General features: G+C 30.5%; 1 protein-coding gene across 1 annotated transcript in view; it reads right to left on the bottom strand.

Moving 5' to 3' along the window:
* Positions 1-300: 300 nt before the first annotated feature.
* LOC117171673 (probable serine/threonine-protein kinase tsuA) overlaps positions 301-14,468 on the bottom strand; it is a 19,187-nt gene continuing 5,019 nt past the window's right edge. Inside the window, exons 2-8 of the mRNA XM_033359186.1 lie at positions 11,486-12,282; positions 9,550-9,840; positions 9,213-9,463; positions 8,854-9,127; positions 7,334-7,573; positions 6,919-7,270; positions 301-1,337 (exon numbers count right to left, since the gene is read on the bottom strand). Of these exons, the coding sequence (XP_033215077.1) occupies positions 430-1,337; positions 6,919-7,270; positions 7,334-7,573; positions 8,854-9,127; positions 9,213-9,463; positions 9,550-9,840; positions 11,486-12,282 (3,113 nt within the window). The 3' untranslated portion in view covers positions 301-429. The remainder of the gene's footprint in view (positions 1,338-6,918; positions 7,271-7,333; positions 7,574-8,853; positions 9,128-9,212; positions 9,464-9,549; positions 9,841-11,485; positions 12,283-14,468) is intronic.

Raw genomic sequence — 14,468 nt, forward strand, 5'->3', positions numbered from 1 at the left:
AAAGCATTTCCAATTAAAAAAAAAAAAAATAGAAACACTTGCATTATCATAACACATCATCATCAAAAACGTATTGACACTTGGTATTAAATGGTATTAAAATCAATTCAACTGGTATGCATTCGATTGGTGGCTCTATTTTCGATTTCGTTCGAAAATATCTTTTTTCTTCTATAAAAGAAAAACTGCCGCTCTAGAATCGAGCGAAGGGGAAAACTAATAAGAAAATATGAAATATTCCTCAAATAGTTCGATCTCTTTTCTGGTCTCATTTTATGTAAGGAAACGATAAACCATGTGTTTTTTTTAAGGAACATTGTTCATTTTATAGAACATTTTACCTTTAGTCATGCATGTATGTTTTAAATTCACCAAAGAATTTAAAATCGATTAAAATAAACGTTCAGTGTTTGTTCATTCAATGCGGTATCATCTCACAGAATCAGAGTTGGGTCTATTATTATTATTGCTATTATTATTATTATTATTATTATTATTATTATTATTATTATTAGAAGTATTGGAGTTCATCTCTAATTGCGACAAAAAATTGGCCACAGCTTCGCGTCGAGTGTTCGGATTAAACATGCTCAGCGCAGAGTCGTTACCAGCTGCAAGAAAAGTTCCCGAATTTCCTTCTCTGAGGTGCAGTTGATTTTCTTCGAGATCCACGAGACTATTTACAATATTTGTCCTTTGATTCGTAGAATTATTTCTCACTGGGCACAGCCGCAAATTTTGACTGTCGTTGGAATTCGAGGCACGGATATTTCTTCTTATAATTGACTCGATAGATCTGCTGGAACTCAAATCTGAATTGGTACGCCTTAAACTATTCTGAGTGGAAGCACTTCTTTCCCCAGAATGTCTTGAATTTGTGACGAATGGCAAATGTCTATTGTAGGGAGACGATCTTCTGGATAACAAATCCCTGGAATTAGAATTCGTTGGGGCAGAAATAGCGTCAGAGATTCTTCTCTGATTATCTAAAGCCCTTTCTATGCTGTTAATTCTACTTTGCTGCATCCGAACTCGAAAAGATATTAATCGGTCTACTATTGCTTCCCTAAAACTGTTCTGTTGGTTTCGGCTTCTCAGTTCGGGAACTGATCTGTTTAGGTCTGTGGAGTCGAATGTTGCGTTGTTGGAGTTTGTGTTCGTGGCGAACAATGAAGGGGATGTGGATAAGGAACGAGAAGTTGATTGTCTGATACGTGGTTCCCCATTTCTGGTCGCCTGACTCTGACTTCTGTTTCCTTGGCGAAGACGAATCTGGTCATCGGATACCTGGAGAGTTCGATCCTGCATTTCCGAGAGCGAGGATTGGCTACTAGAAACTAATTTATTCGATCGTTAAATGTTAAATTATTGGAATTTAATGTTTAGCATATTCAGGATGTTTAGCGACCCGCACAATGGGATTGCTTCACGTATCGTATATGATACAATTAGAGATCCTCAAGCGAGATTTGAGACACTTCCTACTGAAAATTCCTATATAGGAATCTATGTTTCATCTACAAGAAATGACATAGGATCCTATATAGGTTCCTGTATAGAAACCTATATAGGATCCTGAATGGGTTCCTATCCAGATGTGCAGTAGTATTTATGGCACCTACGGCTGCGCTGAAGTTTTTTTGGTCCTACAGGGGCACCTGAAGACAAACGTAACATTAGGTACCTCGTTAGGGAAAGTGCTATACAGGTCCTATAAGTGAAACCTATAGGATTTTATGCAGAATCCTACGTAGGATCCTATGTAGGTTCTTTTAAAAGAATTTTCAGTAGGGCGGGGTACACCAAATCCGATAGCCGCCGGTGTACAGTAACTAGTTCAACTTTGATTAGTTTTCATTGGCATGAGTTGGCGCTATTTTCAAGTCCTAATTTTATTTTTAAGAGGATTTTATACAGAATAAAGACAATACACCAGAATATTATAAATGATTCGGAAGATTAGTCATTAAGGTTACATAAAAATAAAATTCACTTTGAAACACACATAAATCAAAATTTTCAGAAACAAAAGAATTAATCAAAAATAAAACTGGTCAAATTTGTCGCGCCCCATGAACATATCAAAAGTTCGGTACAACATCGACTATTGGAGTGGGTAACGTGTCTCAACTCTCCTTAGAGGATCTCTAGATACAATGAAAGTGTTTCGATGGTTGCATAATTTTATTGAATGAAGGCATTTAGTCAATTATTGGAGAATATATTGCAAAAATGGTGACAATTTCAGTGTTTTCTTAAATTTTAATAAAATATCATTTAAGGAGCTGTCCATAAAGTACATTTTCAGGGGGGGTGGGGGGGTGCATTAAGAATTTAGATAACGGTTTTTTAGGTTTCCCAGATAAAAATTTTAACAAAGTTTGAGAAAGATGGCCCTGCAACGCTCTACTACAATAATAACACAGCGACACAAAAAAAGTGTGCGGAGCCAAAAAAAGCGACCTATATTGGGAATGGTTAAACTGCGATACGCCACCTGTTGACAAAAATCCTAGCTAGAAAGAATAGGTACGATTTTAAAGTTTACATTAATTTTCGCATAAATGTGTTTTAGCGATTTTTGTTGTGGAGTTTAAAGTATTTGTTGGATACTAAAAGTAAGTTTTGATCGGAAACAAAGGGGTGCCAGATGAAATTTACATCTTATAGTGTGAAGAGACATACTTTTTTACAGAAGTATCTGTCCAACTGTGATTTCCATCCTTTTTAAAATACATTTTTAGTTGATCAATTGTGAATATAAATTAAGAATGATTTTTAAAACTAAACTGTTCTTTAATATTTAAAAAGTGAATAATAATTAACTTTACAAGGCGATTCGAAATCAGTTCGCGGTTTTAGAATTTCCAGTGTCTAACGTTTAAAATTATATAAACTATTTCAATTGGAAAGTCTTATTAGCGAAACAAATGTAAACACCCGATGGAAACTTTATAAACTATTTCCAATTTTAAAATATCTTCAAAATAATATATTTAATAACAAAGGCTTTTATTAAATTTCAAATATTATTTCAGTCTAAAATGTTCCATTTTTAAACCATTCAATTTGAAATTTTTTAATTAAGAAAAAAAGATTTACTTAATATTTAGAAATATCTAACTGTTCATTTAAAATCTGTAATGATAGTAAAATTAATTTGAACAAAGTGTGTATGTGTACCGCCAAAATATAGATTTTGACAGATTTCGAACAAAAAATTTAAAAGATTTTTAAGAATTTGGAATGGCTTCAAAAGATTAAAAAACATTTCCTATGAAAATTGACAATGATTTTTATCTTCAAAAGATAATTTTGAGTGATTATTCAAAAAGATTTAGAAAGATTAACAAAATTATCAAAAATCAATGTGGAAGATTTTTAGGAAATTTGTTTAATTTGGCAGAATTCAAAAAGAAATTGAAACAAAATGTAAACACGCAGATGTTTCAAGATTTTCAAATAAAATTTGGAAGCAATTTAAGGATTTTTTAACTATTTAAAGTATAAATAATTTAACTTTTAATTAAAGAAATGTTCAGTTTATAAAAAAATGTAATCGTTCAATTTTTAATGTTTCTGGCTTCAAATTGCTTTAAATGATTTAATTTTAAAAAATTTCAATTAATTCACTGATTCCTCAATTTAGACTTTAGAGCATTGAAAATGATAACGTAGAATTATATATTTAGAACTGAATCTGAATCTTTCAACTCTATAATTTATAAAAGTTAAAAAATTTATTTTACAGTTTAACTGAATTTAATTAAAAATTGTTCAGTTTAAAAGTGTTAGAGTAGCTTCCATTTTATATGTGTAAATTATTTTAAAAGTTTGAAATTCAAGAGTTCTACTTTGAGTGCTTTCATTTTCAGCTCAGTTTTTATTAATTCAAATGGAAAAATTGTTAGCTTTAGAGTTCGATTTTTTAAATTTCATTGGCCATGAAAAATTTTTGCGAACCGGAAAATAACCAGGAATTATTTTCTTGTATTAAAACGGCCACCCTAAATCGACTATTATTCGTATTCTTCGCATAATCTGGATAAAATTTGTCGCTACATACACTAATTTAAGTCTATTTAAACTTAAATTCCTTGAAACTTACATGAATCAGTGAAATAATTTTTTTAAAAACTTGACAAAAATGTGTTTTTCACTGTATAATATGGAAATTCTATCTAAAACTATTTGTTTTTTCATGAAGATTTGTCACAAAACTATCGTAAAAACACTTTTATGCAAAAATTAATGTACAACTTTAAAATTGTACCTACTCTTTCTAGTTCCAGTTTTGGGCACCAGGTGGCGAAATGGTAGATTTAATTAGTTTGCATCACTCGTAGTGCCTCTAGCGGAAAAATTCGAAACCCTTGATATTTCACAATAAGGCAGTTTTGTCGCCATAGCAACTGATAAACAAAAAAGGTGGCACTTTGAATAATTTACATTCGAAATTTCTTCAATTTGACACATTTAAAATGGAACACATGACATTTGATGTCCAAAATCATCCAAATGACTGTGCTAGGGCAAAAGAAGTGACGTTTCTCAAGCCCGTCTCCTTCTTTTTTTTCTAACATAACTTGTGAATGCACAGCCATCCATGTAACAGCAAACCATGTTGCACACACAAAAACAACTCACTTCTATCACAATCCATTTATTTTCACGGCAAAACGACAAGTATGTACGTTGTTTGTTTACACCTGGCTTACTACGGACGGCGCCATTTGGAAAACTTGTATTTCAACGCTCTTCCGCTAGAAGCGCTACGAATGATGCAAACTTAACTAAACGCGAATCTTTGCGTCCAAATTTGCCAAAGGCCACACGGGAGTGGGGTCTCCTTATAATACTTCTTGGTTGCAGCATGATCTAATATATATTCATTAGATCATGGTGTTGCAGTATGGGTCGAGATTAGTCGAAATCTACAAAATTTGAATTTTCTGCTTAACAGTTCTTTTTTGTTCGACCTGGCATTTTTCTAAGTTGGCTACTAAGCATCTGGATTTGTTTTTCCAAATTATGAGTTAATATTTTCATAGTTTTCATGTTATAAACGATTTTTTCAAGTTCAGATCGCAACCATTTTTTTATCAAAGTTAATAACAATCAAATATCAATGTCCATTGTCCATATGATAAGAATTGCATCGTATTTCTTCCGGCCTTTCTCCAAAAGTAATGTAGAACAACGTGAAATGAGAAATTTGTTATGAGTAGAAAAAATCTCAAATTGTTTATAAACAAATAAAATTTTTAATAAAAAATTCATTTTTGTAAATTCAAAAGCATATTTCTATAATAGCCATTCATAAATAAACATTTGCTGTTTACGAGAAAAATGTTAGTCATGTTGAAAAATTATAATTTTCTTGTTATTAACTTCAAAAACATTTTGTTCGCCACCTAAACTTCAGAAAATATCTTTTAACATGACAGCTATGAAAAGATCAATCAGCAGCTTGATAAAACAATTCCAAATTCTAAGTAGCAACTTTGAAAAATTCAACTTCGACTAAAAATTTAAGATCGAATAAAAACTGGTAAGCAGAAAATTTTGGATTTCGACTAATCTCTACCATTCTATGTAGGTCGCCTTTCCCCTTTTCTTTCTTTCTTCTTTCCCTGGTTTCGAAAAAGTTCCGCGTTTTCTCGGTTTTTATTTCGCTAGAATTCGAATTAAATTAATAGAACCGTATAAGAAATTTCAACTATTTTTGGTTAAAGTCTACTATTATATTTTTGATTCTGAATTAATTTCGTGGACTTAAAACTTTGATAGGAAATTCAACTTTTTGGCTGAAAGTTGTTAAAACTTAAGCTTTTTTACTTATGTCTTCGGTTGAAAATTGATTTTTTTGTTTTTTAAAGATTCATCGTTCAGGTTGAAAATTAACTATTTTTTGAAAATTTATTATTTTTCATTAAAAATCAGGTATATGATTTAAAGTTGAACTACTCTGCAAAAAAAATTGGCAGAAAATCAACTTTTTTGTAGATAATTGATCTTTTTTGCTCTAAGATAATATTTTGTTTGTTTCTAATTTGCTTTTTTGGTATGACAATATTCTATAAGTCATCTTTTTGTTTGAAAATGTAAACATTTAGTTTAAAATTCATTTTTATTAGATTCACCTATTTAGTTGAAAATTCGTTTTTCTTTGGTTTAAAGTAAACTTTTTTTTTAATTTTACTATTCCATTGCTTTTTATTTAATTTTGATGAACTTAATTTCCGGATTCTACTGTAAAATGCTAGAAATAACTAGGCTTTATCATCAAATGTTACTTTTAACATATTTTTTAACAATGCACTCAAATTATAACCATGTTTTACTTGAAATATGTTAATATTCTAACAAAAATTTCGATAATATTAATGGTCATAAGTTTATGTGATTTTAGAGAAACCTTTAAAATGATTTAAAGGCAATTGAAAAATGTTTATTATATAAAATTCTATTTGAATGTTAAGAAAACGTTGAAATTTGCACTGATTATGCAAAACCTTCTTAAAACTTTGACAAAATAACTTCATCCGTGCTCATTTTGTAGATAATTTTTATCATGTTCACCCTATTTAAGATTAAAAATGCTGACTTTCTTTTAATTAACATTAAAAAACTTCAGCTGAATTAATCGATAAAGCGGTGGTGTCATACTTGTAATCAACAGTGTAGTTTCGATTAATATTGACCACTTCAGTCTGTGATTGAGGAGAAATTTGGCACGTGTAAATAAATAATCTTTTTATTTTCGCTATAAATATTAGGTATGAATATTGTTAAAATTTCCAAATCTATATTGACCGATATTGACAAAATTGACTGATTACTAGACACCTTGTTATTTTATCAAATCGAAAAGCAGAGAACTTTTCCCAAATAATATTTAAAAGTATATATACTTACGAGTGCCATTTTGTGATGCGAGTCTCTGTCGAGTATTCATAATTGAGGAAATTTCCCTCGACAGAGCGTTCTGACTCTGAGAGAGTCTCCGTCTCATTAATTGCGATCTATTAATTAAATCCCCCGTTGATCTTGTAGAAGACGCCGAGGCATTAGTTGAATTAGTTTCGTGTCTTGATCGCGAATTATTTACAGAATTCGATATCAAGGATCTATTCGTGGCATTTAATAAACCTATAGAAGTACTAAGTAAGTTTTGAGGTTGCTGAACATTATTGGTCGCTAAATTAGAATTAGTTGAACTATGCTCTAGGTTATTAGAGTCCCTTCTTTGATCTTGCTGACTACCGGCCTATACAAAATAAAAATATTGTTTTATTTATTGTAATGTCTACAAAAATATAGCAATAATTACCTGATGATTTGATGATCTACTTCTACTAGAACTTCCTCTCCCCAGTAGCGAAGTTCCTTCTCCTCTATTCGAAGAATGTTGTCTTGGATTATCTCTAGGTATAAGATGTTTGTATTTATTTAATTCAGCTTGAGTCAGCTCTCGAGCATCAGAGTCTATCCTATAAACTGGAATTTGACCATAAGGTCTAGGTCGTGGTAAAATGGGACTTGGCTGCTTGATCATTTGATGCATTTTTTCCTGCAAGAGGAAACAACGAATGATTTCAGTAGATAATTAAATGACTTTAGACTGAGTGGTTGATCACTCTTAAAATGTAGTGTAAAAATACTCGCGAAATATTTGCAATTTTTGTGAAATCTTTGAAATCTTTTGAAATCATTGAAGTCTCTGTGACATTCTTGAAATATTAAAAAATGAATGAAATCATTGTAATTTGTTTAAATCTTCTCAAATATTTGTTTCAGCGAAATTTTGTGAAATTGTTTTAAATATTTGCAAACCCTTCTGAAATCGTTTGAAATCTGTTTGAAGTTATTGAAATCTTTGTGATATCCATTCAAATCATTTGAAATCATTCAACTCTGTTTGTAAAATCATTGCAATTTTTGACATTTTTTTAAATCTGAAATATTTACGAAATTAAATAAATTTTCTGAAATCCTTTAAATATTCACAAAACCTTCTAAATCCTTTGTAAAATCTTTTGAAATTATTGAAATCACAATAACATTTTCAAATCTTTGTGGAATCATTAAAATCTTTTGAAATCGGTGTTGCATCTGAAATGTTTGCAAACTTTTTGTGAAATTATTGAAATCTTTTGATATATGTATGAAATCTCTGGACATCTTTGAAATCTTTAAAATATTTTGAATTTGTGAAATCATTGAAATTTTTCAAATTTGTCCAAAACTTAAAAATATTTGTGAAATTTAAGAAATTTTCTTATATCTTTTGAATATTTGTAAAACATTCTGAAATCTTTGTGAAATGATTCGAAATCTATCTGAAATGATTGAAAACTTTTAAATGACCGAAATCTTTTGAAATCTTTGTGGAATCATTAAAATCTTTATAAATCTATTTTGAATCACCATAATTTTTTAAAAATCAATGTGGGATCTCTGAAATATTTGTGAAATTATTGAAATCTTTGAAATTATCGTAATCTTTTGAAATATTTTTAGAATCATTGAAATCCCTTAAAATCATTGTGAAATCAATAAAATGTTGCGAAATCTTTTAAAACAGTTACGAAACCTTCTGAAATCTTTTTAAATTTTGTTTAAACAATTGAAACCTTTGCGTAACCTTTTAAGTCTTTGTGAAATAATTGAAATAACCATAATATTTTGAAATCTTATCTGAAATATTTAAATTTTTTAAAATAATTTCGAGATCTTCTGAAATCTTGAAATATTTTTAAATCTAGTGTACACTCAAAAATCCAGTGATCAACCCCTAGATTCAGCCTTTTAATTTTGACTTTAATTCCTATTTGGTGATTGATAGTATACCTGAAGTGTAATATGTCTCGAAAAGTCCGATAACGAGTTTTCACTTTCGTCTTCGCTTTCCTTCTTCTCTTCTTTCTTATCTTCCGTTTCTTCCTGGGATTCAGTCATTTCAGGGACCACCTGATCTTCCTCACCGACTACTATAGGAACCTTAAATGTCGCAATTATTGTGTCGAGAGAATTCAAGACTTGAATTGCTGTTAAGCGTTTACTTGGTTGCAAAACCAACAAGCTTCTAATTAGTGATAATGTTCCATCCGAAACTCGTCCATCGCTACAATAATAGATTATTAAATAATAGAAAATTTATTATTTAGAATGCTTATTTCGATTAATTATTGATCTAATACAGTACATACTTTGGAATGTGATAATTGGCAGCCTTTATCTTGATAAATAATTGTGTTGGGCTACTGTCATAAAAAGGAAATTGTCCAAAAAGCATAGTAAAAAGTACTACACCCAATGCCCACATATCCGAAGGTTTTCCCAAGTATGGTTTCCCACACAAGACATCCGGAGAAATATACGCTGGCGAACCTCTCTGATCTTTCAAATGATCATTTTCACTTGCAAGATGTTTTCCAAGACAAAAATTCGTGATTGTTACCTAAAAAAAGAAAACTGGACTTAAAATTTATCGCTGAATTAATCTCCAAGGACTTTTTAGTCATAAAAACTATTTTTTTAGAATACCTTTCTGGTTTTGCGGTTTATGACCAGATTTCCGAGTTTAAGGTCTCTGTGAACGATGTTTCTCTTGTGCAAACAGGCTACGATCCTGACAGTATCGTAGAAAATCAAAAGAGTTTCCTTCTCGGATAATTTCTTCTCTCTTATGACGTGATGCTGCAAGTTGAGTAGTTCATCGTTCCTTGGATTAAAATCGTGAGACGTTAAGCAATCGAGGACAAGGCATAGTCGCCGTTTTAGTTTTCCTGTGTAAATATTTCCAAGCGGGGAACTTTTTTCTTCCATAGCACAATCCTGGGTAAAGAGATTAAATATGAAAGTGAAAGAAAATTTTGCAGGAAAAATTGTTCAAGGGCCTCAATTTCGCAGAAGGTTTTTCAAACCCAGGGTCGATAGAAAATACGAATTTTGAAATTTCTTGACTTTTCCATGACCAATTTTACATTAAAGTTACCATCATACATTTTTCTTCCAGGTATGAAAACAACCTTGCCCTCTAAAGATCAATAATTTTATGCAAAAAAGGATTGTTTTTATATTTGTCTTAAAGCTTTTAGTAACAAAAGCAGGATGCACAATCCGGTATGCTCTCAAACCAGTGGGAATAGAGTGATTATTCACGAAAATAGGGGAATAATAGGAGAGTAAATTCTTTCAAATAAAATTAAAGTATAGGCACCATATTTAATTCCATATGAAATGTTAAAGATTACAAGTCGAAACATATTCAACTTTCAACCAAAAAAGCTTAACTTTCTACCGGAAGAGATGAATTTTTAATGATATAGTGGAAATTTGAGGCTAAAATGACGAATTTGTTAGAAAAAGGTTAACTTCAAAACCACAAAAACATGAATTTTCAACAGAAAAGTTCATTCACAACCAAGAAAGATGATTTTTCATCCAAATATTTGAATTTTCAACAAACAAAAATAATTTTAGACTAAACATTTGTATTTACAACCCAACAGTTAAACATTTAAGCAAAATAGAAGAATTTTCAACAGCAAAAAATAGGTGGATTTTCAACCAAATAGTTGAATTTTTAAGCCAAAAAGAACGTTTTTTCAAAGACAGTTTAATTACCAACTAAGGAGGATGAATTTTCAAACAAGAACTTTTCTAGAAAAAATATGAATTTTCAATCCAAACAGATGAACTTTCAACAAAGCAGTTAAATTTTCGCCCAAAAATATAACTTTTGAACAAAGCAGTTGAATTTTCCATTTGCAAAGATGAATTTTCAATGAAAAATAACATGCATTTTTAACAAAGTATTTCAATTTTCAACCCAGTAGTTGAGTTTTTAATCACAGTGATTAATTTTCCACAAAAAAATAAAAAATTTCAACAAAATACATGAATCTTCAACTAAAAAGGATCAATATTCAAAAAATCTGTAGTTGAATATTTAACTCAAACTTAAAAAAAAAAAATGTTAAAAAAATCTTCAACAAATAAAAATACTTTTCAACAAAATAATTTAACACTCAACAAAGTTTAGATGAATTTTTAAACAAAAAACATGACTAACAAAATAGTTGAACTTTCAACAAAATAATTAAATTTTTAACAAAATAGTAAAATTCTTAACTAAAAGAGATGAATTCTCAACAAAAAATATAATAGTATACTTTTTAATGAAAAAAAAGAACTTTCAACAAAAAATAGTTAAATTTTCTTATGGGGTTTCTATTCATTCAATTTGCCTTAAAGTAAAACAAATTAGAAAAAGAAGAGAATTCTTGGGAGTGATAAGATTGAACAACAATTATACATAATTTTATAAATTTCAACTTGAATTTATGAAAAATTCCTTGACTCAGTTTTTCTCTTAAATTCCCTGACCAGTTTTGAATTCATTGACTTTCGAGAATTCCCCGAACTGCAGCAACCCTGGAAGCTTAATTTTTTAATTCATATTTGTAAATATAATTACTTTGAAAAATCCATGATGATGTACAACACCATCTTGATTCTGGAGTAAACTCAAAAGAGAAAATTCTGCATGCAACAACATTTTCCCTTGCCGATCATCCTGAGTTTCATTTTCTGATTCGTCTTTCAAAGTCAAAATCTTAATAGTATAAAATTTGTCAGCCCCCATCCGCCTAGCTAAACATTGCACTATACTTTTTACTGGAGATGTCCCAATCAAAGGACCAAGTAAATAAGGACCAGCCTGTTTGATCATATTCGATGTCACTGGAGTACCGGCTTTAGGAACACTAATATCTATCTGTTTTTGCCTCTCTTGCGTCGAAGGTTTAGTGAACTTTTCCCAACAACTAGATTCCTTCTCTTTGGATTTCAAATCCAATAATTTATTTCCATAAATTCCCACATCAGGCACATTTGGGGAACTTTTCTTTGTATTCCAAGAGTCTTTTCCTTCAGTACATCGTCTTTTAGCACGTGGAGGTCCTTCGCTAGATCCGGAAGATGTTCGAGCTTCTTCCTGACTAGAGGATTCATCGTTTCTATTCTCGGAAGCTTGAATTCGTGATAATTCAATTTCTGAACATTCCATACTTGTGTTTGCATTGTCTCTATAATTTGCTGCTGAAATGAGAACTTCTTCAGGCCTTTGTAGAGTAGGTTCAACGAAACCTGCAAATTCTGCAGGTTGTGGTCGGTTATCCTCGGATTCTATTGAGTTGGTGGGTTCGAAGACTGTGGATGATGAATTTGATGGAACTTGGACGCTTGGGTTGTTCAGAGTTGTCGGAGGCATACCTTTACAAATATTATATTATTATTATTAAAACAGTCAAATTGCAGCTACAGAGGGATATACAATTTAAATCCTTCAGTTTTCACTCATGTGGTTTTATATTATTGAAGCCATTTGTCAAAAAGGGTCTCAGTCATTTTTTGCTCAAAATGAAACTAAATACGCAAATAGACTATTACATGTCCTCTGTATTTAAAAACATAAAAATTTGAAAATCGGAAACAGAAGTTGTTATTTAATATAAAATTGGAACAGTTGAAATATATATAGTATGTATTTAAAAAAATAAGTATTAGAAGGTGAACATTTTTTCATTGAAATGTACATTGCACAGAGATAAATAATTTAAAGTCGAGCGTTTATAAATGAGTCACTTAAATTTCAGTAAGGACGAAATGACAAATTTTTGAAAGAAATATATAATTATAATAATGAGCGTCGCAATTTAACGATTAATTATGACATTTTCAGTGTGGCAATCGGACCGGGAAACCGGGAAATGACCCTGATTTTTTTGAGACCGGGAGAAACCAGGAAATGAGAGTGAATTCTTTTTTTACCGAGAATTTTACAAATTTTTAGAAGAAAAATCTGCTCACGTTCGATTTCAACAGTTTTTAAATAATCAGTGGAATTGTTATGTTTTTCAATCATGCTATTATCTAGCTTACAATGCGTAATTCAAAATTTTTTTACTTTAAAAATTTTCCATTTAAAATTCTTATTTCATAGCTTACATTTTTAATTTAAAGAGTTTTTAAATGCTTTCTTAAAGACTTGAACAAATAAAAAGTAAAAGTCTTTATTGTTGAAAATTTTGGATAAAAAACATTTTTATTTAATTAATAATTTTTTTTTTAATTTATCTGTACTTGAAGTAATAAAAAGTGAACAAAAACGATTTGACAAAACGATTTTAAACCAGTTCAAAATTTAAGAATTTTCAGATTTTAATGTTAAAACTTAAACGGTTTCAATTTGAAAGTCTTAGTCATGAAACAAATGTGAACGTGTGACTGAAAGTTTATCAACTATTTTCAACCTAAAAATAACTTCATAATAATAAATTATTGATTAAAGGATTTTATTGAATTAAAAATATTTTTCAGTCTAAAATACTCAATTTTTAACCCATTCAACTTGAAATTTTTAATTAAAAAAAAAGACATGAATTATTGAATATGTAGCAATATTTAAATTTTTATTTGACGCAAGTAAATTGAAACCAAATATTTTAAGTTAAAAATATTTAACTGAATCGTTTAACAAATGAACATTTGTACACAAAATTTGAGTAACTTTAAGAGATATTTATTATTGTTAAAAAGATTAAAAATTATCATACAGCTTTTAAAAAGTTTTCTTAAAATCGTCTAGAATCCTTTTTGAAAATTTTGTCTAAATCTTTGAAAACCTTTTTAAATATTCTCTTAAAATTACTCAAATTTCGGCTACAAATAATAAATGTTCAATTGTTATATATATATATATATATATATATAATTAAAAATTTGTCATAAGGACAACCGCAGGATTTCGCCGGGAGCGGGTGCTAATCTGGAAAATTGCACCCGCTTCCAACGAAATCGCGGTAAAATTTCAGCCACAACCACATCTCACGACCGTGAGATAGGTGGTTACAGTCTTTAAAGGAATCAATACGACGATACAGCAAAAGCCTCGTGCACCCTAAGAACACGGAGCGACCCAAGGACAACCGCCTTCTGCATTTTCCCGCAAGTGTTCTAGCATATTGTTGACACGCAGGGATGCTTTTTAGGCCATTAGCAAGTGAAAGCTTGGCACCTCCAAGAGCGCCGATGATAAGGACGATCAGTTTAACAGAATATCCCGGGTACAATCAATGCAACTCCCTTATAAGGTGTCGATACCTCTCTTTCTTTTCATTCTCCTTGGTTATAATGTTTTTGTCAGCTGGTGCCGAAAATTCGATAACAAACATGGTTAGCTTCTCGAAGTCAAGAAGAACCATGTCGGGCCTCGAGTGAGCAACAGAAACAATTGTCGAGAATATAAAGTTCCAGTATATGCAGCACTTCCCATTCTCGACAATTGACTTAAATTCCCTAGGAGCATTTAGAGGAGCGATATTAAGGTTAATGCCGTAAGAGTGACAGAGATGGTAATAAAGCATTCTTAGTGCCGCATTGTGCCTTTGAATGTAGGT

Source organism: Belonocnema kinseyi, chromosome 4 (genome assembly GCF_010883055.1).
Source record: "Belonocnema kinseyi isolate 2016_QV_RU_SX_M_011 chromosome 4, B_treatae_v1, whole genome shotgun sequence".
Taxonomy (NCBI): domain Eukaryota; kingdom Metazoa; phylum Arthropoda; class Insecta; order Hymenoptera; family Cynipidae; genus Belonocnema; species Belonocnema kinseyi.